We start from the raw sequence: 17,959 nt of genomic DNA on the forward strand, positions 1-17,959 counted from the left end.
AAAAAATCGGTTTTGCCGTGGAGAACACAAAACGCTCACCGGCGCTCATGGCCAGACACTTTTCAAACCCATTCAAATGAATGGTTTGAAAAATAACTGCAGGTTCCTGTCTCCCAGTTTGGGTCAGGAAACAGAAAACAGAAACCTGCATAACGGAGACCCGGGTGCAGATGTGAACGAACCCTTAGACAAAATTAGATTAATGTCAATGAAAACTGCCATTTGTTTGTCTCTTTTAGGGTCTATTCACACAGAGAAAAATGGCGCTTTATTTGGCGCTGAATTTTCAGTGCTGAAAAAAAAGCCTCCCATTGATTTCAATGGGTTCTGCTAGCTTTTTTTTCCGCTAGCGAAAATGTCAGACTTTTTATGTCTTGTACGCCATGTCTTGTATGAGCAAGGCGTAATAAATGTGTCATATTGTGTGTAGCCATGGTGTGTTCTTACTTTTCTTATCTTTTACTTATCTTGAGTTACAGCAGAATTTTTTTTTCCCGAATCTAATTCACTTTATGATTAACTTTAGAATTAAACTCTCCCACCATTCTTAAGTATATTAAATAAGGCAGCCAGCACTCCTTGCTTGGTGTTCTTTGTATTCAATGTAAGTCAGTTGGTAGGCATGGTCCATTTTCTCCACACTCACAGACCATAGAAAGTACTAAAGGAAGGTCCTGGTCCTGAACCAAAAATTATCTGTCCTACTAGATTATAGAAACTCCTATAGGAAAATGAAACCCCAATTTTGTTGATGGATGCACTATATCAGGCAAATGGATGGAGGTCTGCCTGCAGGTCCAGCTTCTGAAAACCCAGATGAACAGCTCATATTGCTGAGGAAAGCTACTATTTAATGGCTCGTGAAGTGAGTTTGGTGGCTTTTGGGAGTAGATGAGTTAATCTATTCACTAGATAGGAAATAAATGTTAAATCAATCAGTTGGACCCCCACTGACTTCCAGAACCCTGTATAAAAGGTATGAAACCTAAGCAGAAATGATGGTAGTGAAGACCCGATACTAGGCTGTGGGTTCAGGTAATTGATTTCTTTTCAATGATGTGGCCACAAGTCAATAAAAACCTAGAGACACGGGACAAATGTTCATTCCAAACACCTCAGAAATGTGATCTGCGTGCCTGAATGTCATGTTATTGAGACAAGTCTGAACTGTCAGGGAGGTGAGTAACTCACATAACCATGTGTAACAACAGTAGTATGCAAAAGGCATCTATGGGTGCACAACATAGTGAAATTTAAGCAGAAGACCACACTGGTTTGTTTCCTAAAGAAAGTAAGGCTACCGTGGTCAGTGTGTCACCAAAACTAGATGATGGAAGATTCTAAAACTGTCTTCTTGTCTGACAAATCATGATTTCTGTTGTCCCTTATAGCTGTGTCAGGGTATCAGTGTACTGTATGCACCTATGGGTCCAATCGACCTTGTTTTACCAAGTTTTAATAACCAAATATGTATATAACATTCTGATTCTGGAAACAAATGAATGTTATACATATGAGTGAGGGTCCCATCCCTGGAACCAAAATTAAAGGGAAGGTGCAACCAGGCAATGACCTTTTGTGTAAACTATGTTTAACATTATGTTTACAAACTTATGGTGAAGTTTTTTTTTTTTTAAAGTAATTCCATGTTATTATCTAGATTAAAAAAAAAATAAATCTTCCAAAGACTAAAGTAGTTTATGACTTCCTATCTTGTTAAGATGGACCATGGTTTAGGGCAGACCTTATTGACTTCTAAGGGAGAGTTTTCTAGGCATGATCTGTGACCTCTGCTGAGGTCATTGCATAGGGGAAAGTAGATAAGCTATGAAATTACTTATGACCGTTGGATTCTGTGCCTTATTGACATATACATTATAGGTATGATCATCAGTGTGCTGAAAGGTGAGGTTGCTTCTGCAAATAATTCTCCTACAGTAAACATTTAGTGTCTGCATATGACTTGGCTTAGTGGCCAGTCAGAATTGCATTTTTTAAAATATAGATAACTAGCCTCTGCCCGCGACTTCATCTGCGTGTCGATGATCCGCCTATATTCAGCAAATTGCTGCCATTGATGGTTTGCCTGCTCTGGCATTTAGGCGGTTCTTAAACTGTCCTACTGCTGAGCCTGTTCCTCACGCTGTTCATGTGATTTTTCCAGCATCTCAGCAGTTTGCTGGGACGCCATATAATGAGTGTGTTGTTAGTGCTGATGATCCGCCTGCTGCAGTGTTTCAGTATCTGTCAAGCTGGCGTGCCGCTGAACTTGTTCCTCTCACCGTGCCTGTCATTGTTCTGGCATCTCAGCAGCTCGCTAGGACGCCATATAATGAATGTGATGTTGGCGTCGATGATCCCCCTCAGCTCTGCTTGAGGAGAACTCTGTGACTTCTGGCTACCTTCATAGCTCTTGTTGTTTTATAATTTTGCAACAAATTAGATTTTCTTTTTCTCGGCATGTTTAAAAGTAGCAAACTGCCAATTTGGATTAAAGGTGTTTTCCCATCCAGCGTGTCAGCACTGCCTGGAGCAGATCAGATAATATGCAAAGCCTTGTACACAATGGACTGAGGGCTAGCTCTGTGTTTACACAGAGAGATAACAGACCTGGCTGTATCAGAACCTGAGATAAGCTGCTACAAGAGCAGTGTAATATAGTATATGAATATACATTCACAACAGGCATGAAACCATGTCATTTACTGGGATAAAAAGTAGCCTATGTTTTAATTGAGGTTACAAACTATCTATGTGCCAAATTTAATCCAAATCCATTCAGCCATTTTTGCGTGATTGACTAACAAACATCCAAATTTTCACATTTATAATATTTGTAAGAAAACATGGAAAATGTTTAAGTACCTCGCCAAAATTCACTAAAAATATGTTTGACTTTAAACTAGGTAAACAGCTAATTTTCTAGTGACACTTTCCCTTTAAATAAATGGACTGCAGTATACTTTTGAGAGTGTCAGCTCAGAAAGGCTATACTTAGAAGACATAAGATTGGCCAAATGACTGCTATGGACTGACCTTGTTTCTCTGGTGAAGCCAAGTGTAGCCGACAAGAGCTGAAGAAGGGACAGAGCTTAGAAGAAAGTCAGAAATTATAACTTTTCACATTTGTTGGGGTTTCCCCTCCCATCAATAGGCTATAGATGTATCTAGTGAAATGGTGGCAATTCCAGTAATTTATGACAATTCCTGTTGTGCTGTACATATATCTAGTGAAAAATAAACCTTCCATACTGATGAATTAGTGAGGCAAATATAATGCTGGCACATATTAGGTCCCTTAGGCTATAACTTGATACACCACATGATTCTTCCTGTCTTCAAAGATTCTTCCTGTCTTATGTTAACAATTTAGATTGCTGTTGGCAGTGTGTTTGTGAGGGGAACATCTTCTTGGCACACATTAAGCCCTTAAAGCTTTTGATAGACAATTTGCTCTGTGGCCATTTAAATCTCTGGTCAACAACTCTTCTGTCCGGGAAAAAAAATTGTTGTGGTAGAGATTGCAAGTTACCTATTCACAGGAATATTAGAGGGGGTACACAAGTGAGCCCCTAAATGTCTCCAGTCATGGGCATCTCTTTCTCCATAGTTGCTTGCATTAACATATCATGCCATGAATAACCCAATGGTCTGCAGGGTCACTAGATCCCAAACCAATCCCAAACCGAAAAAATAAAAATTTATGGGTGGATGTGACATATCTAGCATGAATCTAAATGTAAAAATCCTGCAGCAAATTTGTGATATGATAACCTAGGTCAAAATTTATAAGCAAATTTTCCATCTCAGGACCAAAGTTTCGACTTGCACCAAATTTATCAAATATTGCAAGATGTTTGTTAAATTTGGCACAGATCATGACAACGCAGACTCCAGCAAAACTGACTAAGAATTCAGCTTGTGATAAATCTCTGACATAGTCTCACTGACAATTCTGGCCCCTTAGCAATCCTGTGGATATTTCTTATCCTTCCAAGAAGAAGTGTGACCTAACCTGAACTATAGCTACAAAGATGGAAACTAATCCAACAACCTGCACGTCTCATTTTCACTGGAAATCGCTCATGGGGGTAGGGTAGGGGAAATGAGAGAGATTGGGGAGTATAGGCATAGATGGGGATTAAGGCCTTTATAGTAGCTACAGCAGGGGATGTGATCTGGAAAGGAGCAGCATTAGTAAGAGAATGAAATGTGCAGATAATTCTGTCATCCTTCCAGAAGCTGTATGAAAATAAAGCTGAATTTATAGAGGCCTATGATTTACTCTTCCCCCTCCCGGCTCCAGCTTGCACAGACTCTCGGATTCCCGGCCCCTTGCCATTCCTCGCTCCCCCTCTCTTGTTCACTCTATCAATCTACCTCTTTCTCACACTTCATTTCTCCCCAGTAAATGCGCACAGTAATACACCGATCCCCAGGGAATCTCTGATTAATGTTTTGGGGTATTTTTAGCTGGAACATAAAACATGGGAAAGGTTAAGGATGTAGTGATGGAGGGAATGACAAAAAGGGAGGAGGGGAGTGAAGGGGAATGAGGTAGAAAAAATGAGTGAGTGGGGAGGAAGATGCTTAGTCAGTCGCTGGCTCCGTGTGGCTGGTCTCTTGTCTCTCGCCCCTGTCATTCTCCTCCTCACATAACAGGCTTCTTCATTCCCACACTCTTCCTTAAGAACGTTCTTAGTGATTCTGTACTTAATTAAATGGGATCCTAATTCAACCTGACCGCAAAGGCTCCCTTGGGGTAAGGGAGATGGTCTTTTGGATGTAAGGACAGATAGGGGTTGGGTGGGGGCTAAGATATTAGAGAGAGGAGGTCTTGCTACAATTCGGTGGATATATGGTGTGGGAGTCACTAAATGTGCATGGTGTCAGTACATACCTCTAACCCAAATACCACAATGCACAGAACTGCTATTAATTAACATCATGACACAAACAGCATCAAGTTACCATCCCATATTGCTACATAGTATGATGTCTGTACAATACTTATAGACAGTGCATATGTTTCTGAACACTTCTGTACAGACAAATCATGGACAGTATTGCTATATGAATGTTACCTTAAGCCACAATTTACAGTATCTTTATGTACGTGTGTGTATATACAATATCTTACCCTCTCCACTATCCACAATTTGTAACCTCACAGTTTGAGTCCAATTTCTGTCCCTCGGACTGAAACCAAAAACCATACAGGAAATGTTCCCACACATATAAACACACAGACACACTCTAGCACAAATGACCAGACTCCGCACACCAAAGCACACATCTCCATTAACAGTAATAAGGAGCCAGATAGACAATACAGAGCACAGCACACAGGGGAATTATTCATGCAGACGCAAGGATACACATTGGATCTTGCACTTCTAAATTCTGCTCTTCTGTTTAAACAACCACATTTTCTGGATTCTAATATTTCTATCTTACATAAACCATTGCAGAGCTGCTGAACAGATACCCATATAACATCTGCATGCATTCTCACATTGTTCAACATAACTTTGTTCACAAGTTTTTGCTAAATATGAATATTTGTATAAGTGTTAGCAGCTATTGTCTTAGGTTTGGCAACACTAAAGGGGAATGTATGCAAGAAAAGACAATTATTTCCTATAATATAAACATTCACCATTAAATAGAAGTCTTTTACTGTTGTTGCTGAAGCTGGGAGACCACCAATGCGGACAACTTTCTGTTCTAATAATACTGCATAAATCTTCTCTTCATAGTGAGTGGCATAATATTCTGATGTGTTTTCCGAAATAAAATACATGCAGAATTGGTTGTAAAAATCTGCCTATAAAATCATTTACACAAAGGTATGGCATTGATATAATATTACAGATCTATACCACACAGATTTGTAATTCTATTGTGTGGGTAACAATTAGGGGTACCCTTGTTGAGGGTGATGCTCATAAAAGCTTACAATAGTCCAATGGACAATGAACTATGTGGGGTCACTGCTGAGGGGACTTTAAACTATGTGGGGCTACTACTGGAGATCATTAATCTGTGTGGAGCCACTGGTGGTGTACATTAAACTGTAAGGGACCACTATTGGAGATCATTAATCTGTGTGGAGCCACTGGTGGGGTACATTAAACTGTATGGGACCACTATTGGAGATCATTAATCTGTGTGGAGCCACTGGTGGGGTACACTAAACTGTATGGGACCACTATTGGAGATCATTAATCTGTGTGGAGCCACTGGTGGGGTACATTAAACTGTATGGGGCCACTGCTGGGGACATTAAACTGTATGGGGGCCACTGCTGGGGACATTAAACTGTATGGGGCTACTACTGGAGATCATTCATCTATGTGGGGTCACTGCTGGGGGGACTTTAAACTATGGGGGGCCACAGTTTGGAGAAACTAAACTGTGAGGGGCCACTTCTGGTGGACATTAAACTGTATGGGGGCTACTACTAGGGCTATTTAACAATAAATTAGTTTTGTATAGAATTTGAATAGAATTCTTCTCTATATGTGTCCCATTTGCCTGAATGAGTTTTAGACCTCTGCCTTTGTGGTTCATACATGCCCATTGCACTTAAGACACATTTGCAAATTTATAAAATCAGCTTTTTTAAGGGAATGGTGCATCTACTGGATTATCTAAAATTTTGATGTGATGTCCTCTACAATTTGATATTCAGTTTCTTGATGACAGACTCCCATTTAAACCATTGAGAGAAGTGAATAAAATGAATTATCTTGAGACAATGTAACCCATGAAGGGGTGGGATATAATAGACAGAAAATTGACGGCCATTTCTTATAGCTGACTTGTTAGAAACAGAAGAGATGGGTAAGTATAAGGATCTGAGGGGCTTTGACAAGGGCCAGTACTGATAGCTAGACTACTGGGTCAGCGCAAATGGTAAATCTTGTTAGTGTTTCACAATATACAGTGGTTAACACCTGTCAAAGTGGTTAGAAAAAACTGGTGACCTTGTGACAGAGTCATCATGGGTATCCAAGGCTCATTGATATGTGTAGGGAGCGAAAGCTACCCAATCTGGTCCAATACCATATAAGAGAAACTGTAGTACGAATGGGTGAAAAATGTTAGCAGAAAGGTGTCAAAGGAAAGGATATCACAGCTGTATCACAGCTAGGATTATATAACATATCTTATCACTGTATTTCTTCTTATCTGTACGTTCATTGACTTGGAATATATCTCTTAACCAAATGTAATAAAATATTATTGCTAGTGTTGGAAAATGAGATCATCGTGATCAGTGGTTTTCTTGCTCATATCCTTCAGCAACGTGTTCCTGAAAATTGTCTTCAAATGTTGATAATTAAATGCATTTGTTTTCCATCTTCCTCAAAATCCCGATGTATAAAAGATACAGTAACTTCTTCTGACCACAAAGTCCCAATGCAGAAGCAGCACTGACCTGGAAGGCTCAGGACTAAGAAGAAAATGCATCATTGGGTGGTTCTACTCATCTGGTAACGTCACCATTTTATACAGGTCATAGAGTATTCTTCACAGCATGAAGATAACTGTAACCACTCTCTTGTCTCACAGTATACCACATTTCTGTTTGCAGGATTTGGAGAATTTATATCAATGGAAGAAACCAACATTCATACAATGCAAACCAAGATTAGAGAATTTTGTATTAAGACAATGCATTCATACATCTTCTAGACATAAGCTAAAAAAAAAGCCAGGGCATCCCTCCTGAAATACTGGTTGAATGGTGGTATGGTTATCATATAACAATCTGCATCATCCTTATAGTGCAAGTCGTGTATAGCGAATATGAGGATTATGTGGAACGTCCTGTGGTTGTGAAGTGTAGGAAAACAGTGAGTATCCACCAAATCAAGACTTTAGAATTTAGAATTTATGAGGCATCTTTGAAGAATTAGTCAGAAGAACAAGGTTATTATAGGAGCTCTTAATAGGAAACAGTTACGTGCTCATTACAGGAGCTGATGTAGGGCATAGCTCTGGGGTGTAGTCACAGGGTGTGTAAATGATGTGCAAAAACAGAACTTTCTCCCCCTTCAGACTTACTTTTCAAAGAGGGTTTTCTTACAGAAAGGAACATTTAATGTCAGACGTGTGGTGGAGAGTCACACAAACACAGACCCCTCTGTCTGTCCCACTAACTCCCAGACACACCCTGATGGAAAAAGTGATCCTGCAGCAGGGTCTGAGCTCCAATGTGGTCCTCCCCCAACCCCACACGCCTCTTACAACCGGCTGTCACTGAGATGTTATGAATGAACAGAACTATAACCTGTTGGTGTCACCAGGTCACAGAACTTCTCAGGGGCCCTGACCTGGTAATCAATAAAGCATGTTACTGTCTGAGCTCATGTTGCTTCTGCATGACATGTACAATTCTAAGTGCTAAAACTGTCGCTGTCATTGAGTTAAGTTTAGTACCCAAGAAACCTTGAAATATGACATAGATTGAGAACAGACACATGGTAATATAAAGCTTCTACTAAGACAAATCGAGTCTTATGTACGCACCAACTCCCCTTTTACATAAAGAAGAGCCTCTTAGTCTTGAACTTGTAGCAATGCATTTCGGTACACTCTGTACATGATTATGTAGTGCTTTAGCTGAGCACATTTCAATGTGTTAGTACTCATCGCAATGCGTTTCGCCTCGTGGTGTGTGGTTTGATAAAACAGACACATCCTGTGCTATTTTAATGTGATCAACATTGAATATGTCTTTTGTTTTAATATTATATAATATATTAATGCCAAGGGTGTAGCTATAAGGAGTGCAGAGATAGCAGTTGATACTGGGCTCTGGACCCAGTTTGGGTCCCTATGAGGTCTTTGTGTCCCTTAAAATATGACATTATTTTAAATGACACAAGGTAGGGGCCCCATTACAGATTTTGCATTACGGTCCAGGACCTTCAAGTTACATTTCTGATTAATTCATGTGTTGTGTAAATGGGTGGCAAATATTGTTGAATGCCATAGCACACACATGAATGTCTAAGCATATGCGTGTGTGAGCAGCCCTAGTAAGACAATGCCACTGCCCTTAAGAGAAAGGCCAATACATCATGTCAGTTAACTATGCACTGAGTTAAATAAAGACTATGCATCACAGATAATATAACTGTTTTAGGGAGGCAGCTACTGGAATTCTGTGTATTACATACAGTAGATGTGCACAATGAGTTCTGTGTATTACATACAGGAGATATGCACAATGAGTCCCTTAAGCCCATATGTAATTTACTGATGTTCTATATTTATTTTGATGCAAATGAGTCTGATTAAATACTAAGCAAATTGACCTAGGTCTCAGAATGACAGGAGATGGTTTCCGGATAGAGTACAAATGTAGTGTATTACCGGCCAAATACAGGACAAGATGATATATTTAATGAGATTCTATGTTAGGAGAGATTCCATTAAAGTGCATATCCATGGGGAACATGACAATGTATAAAATACCAGAATAGTTCGATTCAGCCCTGGCATGTTTTGGATGGTAATCATGCTAGGAACAGATGGTTGACATAGACTAGTAATGACCCTGCCTAATAATGGATAGCACTGGTATCTGGGGATTGACTTGGCCACAGATTTATAATGTATATTGCATAAATCTGCTCACCCACTACACACCAGGGCTGATTTCTGACGTCTCTATTATATATTTTGTTTCCATTTTTTCTTGTATCATTATTTCCAACCTAGGAATGTGCAATACCACATATTTCCAGTGCTGAAGACTATTGTATGACTGCATAAGTAAGTAAGGGTCCTTTTATACCTGCAGATAATTTGCGCATTGTTTGATGTACTTGTATGCATCAGGCTATTACATGGTTCAGTGTGCTGCCTATCTGTATCTTTTATAATGGATAAAATATGGTATCAGAAGACCGATGAGTGTCTGTTCACTAATCAACATGACCAATAGAAGTAGGTTCCACAGTCAGGTTTTGTTCAGGTTCTTTCCTGTTGTCTTTGAAGTCAAATCCTGGAATGGATCATAAGGGGTGAGGAAATATATAGGGAAGGGTCTTCTATTCCTCTCTTCAAAAATAACAATAAAGGAAACCCAGCCTTGAAGAGGACCTTTCATGTCCTCTATGATGTGGCACATCATATACATTTCCAGTTTTGCAGAAATATGCCCTGGTTCCAGAAATATTACTGCCATTAGTTCCAGTTACGAATAACAGTGCACTGTCACATACAGCTCAGCATCAACATGTACTGTCATGGGGACATTCCTAGTTATTACCTTAAATGATTCACTCTGAATTTTTATACTATGAGCTTTCTTATAGATTCTTTAACAATTATCTTCTAAAATAGTTGTGCATTTATGATTTTGGAAAAATACAAGATGAAAATCTACATATTCCTCTGCCAAGATGTACTGGAAACACAGTAATTAAACTGGTAGTTGGAGGGACAGATTAAAAGTAGCATGGGCCCCAGACTCTTCAGAAAGGGCTTCCTCCATTCACACCAAATATCTCTGTGACAGAATAATGTCCCATAGTGGCCCCCATAAGCTTAGTTCACACGTGCGCGGAATAGTGTATTTTGGTCCCGATTTTGACGCAGGAAGCCATATCAAATTCGGGACCAAAATACACTTGCCGCGACTGTCAGTTGCGGCTTCCCGCTCCGGAGTAGGCCCAATATGAATGGCTATGAGTAAGGAGCCTCTTTGGTGCTCCGAAACGTGTCAGCCAGACGCAAACTATTTTCTATTTGTCATCATGGACATTTTTTGAACGATTACTCTGGATGTATAGCTTTTATCCTGGATGATTATTAATTAAAGGTTAAGTTTTATACTATGGAGGTGTTGCTGGATATATCATGGAACAAAATGAATGGGCCCAGTGTGGATGGTGCTGCCGCAAGGCAGATGCCGCGGCTCAATGAGCCACGGAATCCGCCTGAAGAAAGGGCAGCTTGCTTCTTTTTTCTGTGAGCACGGAAAAAAGATCGATAACGGTCTCCATAGACCACCATTGTGAGGGGACGGATTATGACGTGGATTCCGTGCCATAATCCGCCCCCTCTGTGCCCATGTGAAAGAGCCCATACAGTATAATGTTCCATAGTGACCCCTACATAGTATAATGTCCTATAGTGGCCCTACCAAGCAGTATAATGTCCTATAGTGGCCCTCCCAAGCAGTATAATGTCCCATAGTGGTCCCTCCATGCAGTATAATATTCCATAGTGGTCCCTCCATGCAGTATAATGTCCCATAGTGGTCCCTCCATGCATTATAATGTCCCATAGTGGTCCCTTCATGCAGTATAATATTCCATAGTGGCCCTACCAAGCAGTATAATGTCCCATAGTGGTCCCTCCATGCAGTATAATATTCCATAGTGGCCCTACCAAGCAGTATAATGTCCCATAGTGGTCCCTCCATGCAGTATAATATTCCATAGTGGTCCCTCCATGCATTATAATGTCTCATAGTGGTCCCTCCATGCAGTATAATGTCTGACAGTAGCCCATTTACACAGTATTATGTGCCATTGTGGCATATACATAGGTTGACCAAACTGGTTCCTGTAACAAGTTTTGAGTTTGTACACAAAATTTTTGGGGTTCGCTACCCACAAACTACTGTTATATTCTAGGGTCTTCTCTGACAACGAAGACATGCCAGACCCCAGAGGAGGCGAATAACACAGTTTGTGTATTCACTTCCCTGGGCCTACACTTACTGTATTATACACTGGAGTGTGAAGAGGGGCTTCCTTCTGTATCAGTTCTTCCCTTGCTGTTTAAGTCTGTTGCTCTCATCTTATGACAGATGAGAGTAACAGGCTATTTTAACAGACATGTTTATTTAGCCATAATCTTAAACACTTCCAGAAAATATATATCCGCTGTTTAGATGATATGTTCGAATAAACTTTTTCATTATTAGCATCTTTTCTACAATTAGAATTTTAATTGAAAACACATATATTGACATAAAATCAATTTCTTGAACCCCATCTACAAAACCATCATCTGGCAACTTAAAATTAGTCCTTGCGATCATTATATCTTATGTGGATAATGTGCCGGACCAGTAGTCTGCTACCATAATATAGTTATACTAATACCACTATGATGTCAGCTATTATGACCAGTTCCATTACAAAATTAATGGAATTCAAAATGAGGCCAAAAACTGTTTGCCTATTTTTATTTTTTTTTTACTTTTTGTTAATAAAAGTAATTGTTTCAATTATCCAATTATAGTGCATGTGTTTATTCCATTTGTGGAGCACATCTGCAGAAAGTAACATACTGTACTCTAGTTCTGTATATGAGGATGACCACATCATATCTGCACATGGAAGTGCTGGTGGAATAACAGAGGGACAGCTAGTGATGCTAGTAGGGAAGAGCTGGAAACAGGTGCATTATACATCAGGTCTGACACATTACTTTTAAATGCAGGAAATTGTATAAGACGTTTTATTCTGGTTTTCCATTATCTATTTAGGCTTGTTTACTTCCATAAAAGCCTAAGGGATACAACCAATTCTTCTACAAATGCAAAAGCAAGAATAAACAAATAGTCCTTCATGTATCTAAGCATCATCAGGACATGCAACACCCCTCTGGGTAGGTCAATTTTAGATATAGTAACTTTTAAACTGGTATGTGTTGTCTTTAGTGCATGAAGTGAATCAGCGCTCAACAGGCCGCTCAATTCTTTTCCCATAGGGAAAATTTGGGTATCACATATCTTCCAATTTTAGAATCTTCCTTCAAATAAAAATGACTCTTGGGTCTGATATAAAGTTCATGGACTTTTAATAAAAACTGAAATGTGGCACCAAAACATATGTAATGTATGCCATCTGCAAACTGTTACGAACACTGAAATAGTGTTTTTGGACGGGTTTAGGAAGAAGGAGAAAACCAAAAAAAGCAACCTTGTTATTTTGAGGAGCAGAAGGTGAGATTATATTGTAAATTAATACTAATCATGGATTAGGAAAAAAGATCAATACTGCCCCTCCTTTTAATAAAGGGGACCCGTCACATTGAAAATGCAGTGTGATCTGGTAAGAACATGTTATAGGGCAGGAGGAGCTGAGCAGGTTGATTTATAGTTTGGGGAGGACATTTTCAGTGTCATTATATCTCTGCTCAATCCGTGCTTAGGAGCCTAGTCCTACCCAGTGACAGCTATCTCTGTGTGATTATGGATACAGAGAAATCTGTCAGTCCTGGAGTAAAACCACCCACTGAGCTCCTCAGGTCAGAATGAGCACAAATGGTTAACCAATAAATGTCAGCTTATACTGAACCTGTTTCCACACAACTGTCCTGTATATCAAATTGCTCAGCTCCTCTTGCTCTATAATATGCAATACCAGATACAGAATGACTTATCTAATGCTGAACACCCCGCTAATGGCTAACATTATATGTGTTATCCCTAGGTTTCTACATATCTGACACCATTTCTAGTGTCCATGATTGAACATCAACAACACGGTGGATACATTTTCTTTCTTTGCTATTCTTTTGTATAACTGGAATGACCAAAAAATTTAATATTCACTGAAATATTTGCAGTGATGCAGATATTGTACAAGCTAGTGAATACAATAGATCTTAAATTAAGAAGTCAAATCTAAGAAAGATTTTTCCCCAAGGATGTTTATCTCCAAAATATGAAGATTAATCTGAATTATAGAGCAGAACTAATGAAAGATAATTGTCACTTGTTGTGGAAGGACTAAGTCATCCAGCAGACGTTTACAAGGATTTGTCAGTGACAGTACACGCCTTGTCTTAATTGTTTTGGATCTAATACATATCCTCAGAAATTATATAAAAGTTACATGCCATAAATGGTGAAGCCATCTATGCCAATGGGTAGAACTTGTTGCTACAACTGTCACATAAGGCAGCACTATGCAAATCTTCATCTGTCTGTTGTATCCATATTCCAAAGAATATTCTATGTATATAGTATATCTACCAGTATATGCAGATTATATGGTGTAATATATGACAAAAAACGTCCAGCATGGGAGACCAATGTTTACCTCATATAGAAACACACGGACAGTAATATTACCTACAAAGTGTCTGGAGCTAAGTATATGACAGCAAAATAAGATGAAAGGTAGAAGAAAGTTCAATGCCTATAGCATATATCTAGATGGTTCTAACAGATGTTGGATATAAGAATGATGATGGACCACTTATGTCTCTGAGTTGATGTATCATGGTTATGAATTATAGTTACCATAGAAACACATAAACAGAGTGACTTATAGGAAGCCTGACACGAAGAAGAATAGTAGGACATAACATTAACACTATGAACTGGAAAATGGGAAGAACAGGTATGACTTCAAAGAATGATCCTATAATAAGTGACTATTACAACATTTCCTGGGTTTGCATAATGCAAAGATATCTGCACTGATAGACTTTATGTAGTGTGATGATAAGAATACCAAGGGATAGGGATGAATGAATGAATGAATGAATGATGAATGAATGAATGTATGAGTAGCGACAAATGTGTATTGTATTTAAGATGCACTTTACTTTGACATATATTGATGTTAGTGGTACATGTGAACATTGCAGAGAAGAGTAACATTTACCTAGATACACGAGCAAAGCAAAATTAGATGTATATCCTGAGAGCAACACATTACTTGCAGAAAATAAGACCACTTTGCGGAAACCTGGTGTGATAATGTTAGAATATGACGCCGATATCTGAGTGCATACTTTACATTGGAGGATTACTAGTTCAATTTCTAGAGAGGGAAACCCAGGCTGCTACTCTAGATACAGAATGAAAGGGAGGGTCCAGCAAAGTTTCTACTGCCTACTTAATTCTCTTTATATGAGTGCATGCAGTTATCCATTGTGCCCATCATGTCCCAAACAATTTACCTTCAGATCCCATGTCCTGAAGAACTACCCCCAGAAGAAGCAGAAGCAGCAAACAGTGTCTTCCAGCCATCATACAGCTACTGCTGACTGCAGAGACAGAATGAGTGTGTGAGGGACTCACGTTACACTGGGGTCCCACCCTGTCTGCTTAACCCCTACACCACACACACACCATATGAGCAAGTTTATTGTAACTTAACGTACAATGAAGCCGTTTTATAATCCACCAATCATAGGTGCGTTAACAGTTTAACTATTTGCGACCTAGACAGGAGCAACGCTATTAGATTCACATAACTGTATAGCATTGCAGAATTACAAATGTATGTACAGTACCATACAGTTCAGGCAGACGTCTGTTGCTTCAAGCTAACCACTTTGTATATTTGTGATGTTCACGGGTACATAACTTTATGAACATTATATCAACTCTAAGGCTGGGTTCACATCTGTGTAGGAATCTCCCTTGGAGACTCCATCTCAAAGATGACCCCCAAATTTGGTGGCTAAAAAAGCACTGCATGGAGGACTTTTTTCTCTACTGCTTTTAGTTTTGAACCGTTTGTAAGGTTAGATTCACCTGTAGGAGACTCCACCACAGATTCCGCATAAAATCGATGGAGAGAAAAGTCCTGCAAGGAGGACTTTTCCCTCTTTCAAATAGATTCTATTATCAGAAAATTACATATTACTATAATATATAAATATATATGTATATATATATATATATATACAGTATATATATATATATATATATATAGTGGTAAAGTGTACGGTAAAGTGGTGGACGGGGTGTATATCTTTCCTGGTTTCCTCAGCTATATTCCAGAGGAATACTTCCAGAGGAAGTGCTGCTTTAGCAGAACATAGCCTGTTAGGGCTCTTTTTGGTTACCATAACATGGGTTGGTTTTTCTGGACTGGAGGGCAGGTTGGTAGTGGGAGCCTTCCAGTCCACACCCCTACTCCACCATGGGTTTTTCCCTGAGTCCCGGGTACTCACAGGTGAGGCTTCCTCATGGCTATTACTGGGGAAGTAAGCCTAGTAAAGGAGGGCTGGTACTGAGACAGCCAGAGTGTGAGAGGAAAACACTCCAGGCACAGCTTGTGACATTTTGCTGTTACATCTGCTGATGTGTGTCTTGACCTGCACTAGGTTAGTAAGGTACACCAAGTGTATAGCTAGGGCCGGACAGTCCTAGGTTTTCTTTTGTTTGTTTGTTTGCTTGGTGTTTTCCAATAAGCTGATACTTCCTTTTTCTGCTGTGTACTTTTCAAGCTTTGCTGTATAGATTAGGAGGGAGTCAGCAGAGTCAACTCATTATAAAGAATAGACAGGGCAATGACAATTGATAGCTCCATTGTACTGTTGCCCATAGAGCACACCAGGATGGCTGTTTAGACATGTCCCTGGTCACTCTATGATCTCTGGAGGAGAGCGCCGTACTCCAGGATTGAGAATACTAAAAACTGTAATGATGTGTGGACATTCTTCATGATTAAAGGGGTCTTCCCTTCATCATAACTATATTTAGTATTGAACTCAACTAAAAGTTAAACATTTATACAAATATAAATCATTTTTATTTATTCTAATTTTTGTTGAGTTTTAAATACTTTTTCTAACCATCTTAGTAGTGGCAGTCTGGTGTCTTTATCAGTTGACAATAGATACAACCAAAATGCAGGAACTTTCTATGGTCTGGCACTTTCCAGAAACTCTGACATGATTTCCTTATTGTGGACAAGTTATCTGGCAAAGACACTACCTGCATGAGTAAAAAGAAAATTGGTACGGCATTTTCTGCATGCAAAATCATCTAAAGTCTAGGTAACCACATCACATATGACACTTGAGTATGTCCAACAGAATTATTGCATTGTTTCGGGTAACTCCTACATCAGCCATTGAAGATTGGGGCACAGAGGTAACAGAGAATGATGTGATGTTTCACATTTATAATGTGTCCACTGGCAGAGAATTGGGACTCTTGGTATCCATACTTAAAGGGAGTCTGTCAGTGCAAAATTGAGATATAAACTAATCACAGTACCTTGTAAGGCTGTCAGCATGGTTTACAATGATGTATTTCTTATTCAGGACTACTGCTCCATTCTTGTAAAAATCATCCTTTTACCATTATGCATTTGAGCAGAAAAGGGCTTTAGTGTCATTGATTTCCATTAATGGGCTTCACTATCTGCTGCTGCTAACTGCTGTTCAGCCCTGCCCCCACTAGTTGACTGACATCTCTTTTCTCAGCCTCAGCACACAGTGCTATCTGCACTGTGCATGTCTGAGGGTCCATTCACACGGAGGAAAATTGTGAGGAATTTGGTGTGGAATTTCAGCGCTGAAAAAAAGCCTCCTATTGACTTCAATGGGTTCCTTTTTCTGCTAGCAGAATTTCAGTTCTGCTAGCAGAAAAAGGAACCCATTGAAATCAATGGGAGGCTTTTTTTTCAGTGCTGAAATTCCACACCAAATTCCTCACCATTTTCCTCCGTGTGAATGGACCCTGATGATGATACACTGCACCCATCTGAAGCCAGCTTCCTTCATTTCCATTTTCATTGAACACTGTGTTGACAGCCCTACAAGGTACACGTTTATATCTTAATTTTGTGCTGACAGACTCCCTTTAATATGTGTGATAATGTTATCAAGTAGAACCCTTTCAAGTGTATGGCATATGATGACACTTAAAACCTTTCTCAGGTTATAGAGAGTTGTTCTTAGCACAGAGGTGGCCTTTGAAGAGGTTTCTCTATACTTGCTATGGCTGAAGCTTTCCAGCTATTGTTTCTTACGGCATTGAAATTCACTGAACGCACCCGAGTGTCACTCTTCCTTTAATCTGATTTAGTTTTTTTTATAGAGACAATTGTATCTTTCTACCTTTCATAATAACATTTCATCAACTGCTTAGGACTCTAGACTTGTGCCACATGTGGATCTGTGTGCTGCAATGTGCTCTTTCAAAAATGCTTATGCAGTTCTTATCAGTAGA

General features: G+C 39.4%; 1 protein-coding gene across 1 annotated transcript in view; it reads right to left on the reverse strand.

The window, feature by feature from the left end:
- CSPG4 (chondroitin sulfate proteoglycan 4) overlaps positions 1–15,076 on the reverse strand; it is a 72,755-nt gene extending 57,679 nt beyond the window's left edge. Inside the window, exon 1 of the mRNA XM_075273746.1 lies at positions 14,950–15,076. Coding sequence (XP_075129847.1) covers positions 14,950–15,022 — 73 coding nt within the window. The 5' untranslated portion in view covers positions 15,023–15,076. The remainder of the gene's footprint in view (positions 1–14,949) is intronic.
- Positions 15,077–17,959: the final 2,883 nt, after the last annotated feature.

Source organism: Leptodactylus fuscus, chromosome 5 (assembly GCF_031893055.1).
Source record: "Leptodactylus fuscus isolate aLepFus1 chromosome 5, aLepFus1.hap2, whole genome shotgun sequence".
NCBI classification, from domain to species: Eukaryota; Metazoa; Chordata; class Amphibia; order Anura; family Leptodactylidae; genus Leptodactylus; species Leptodactylus fuscus.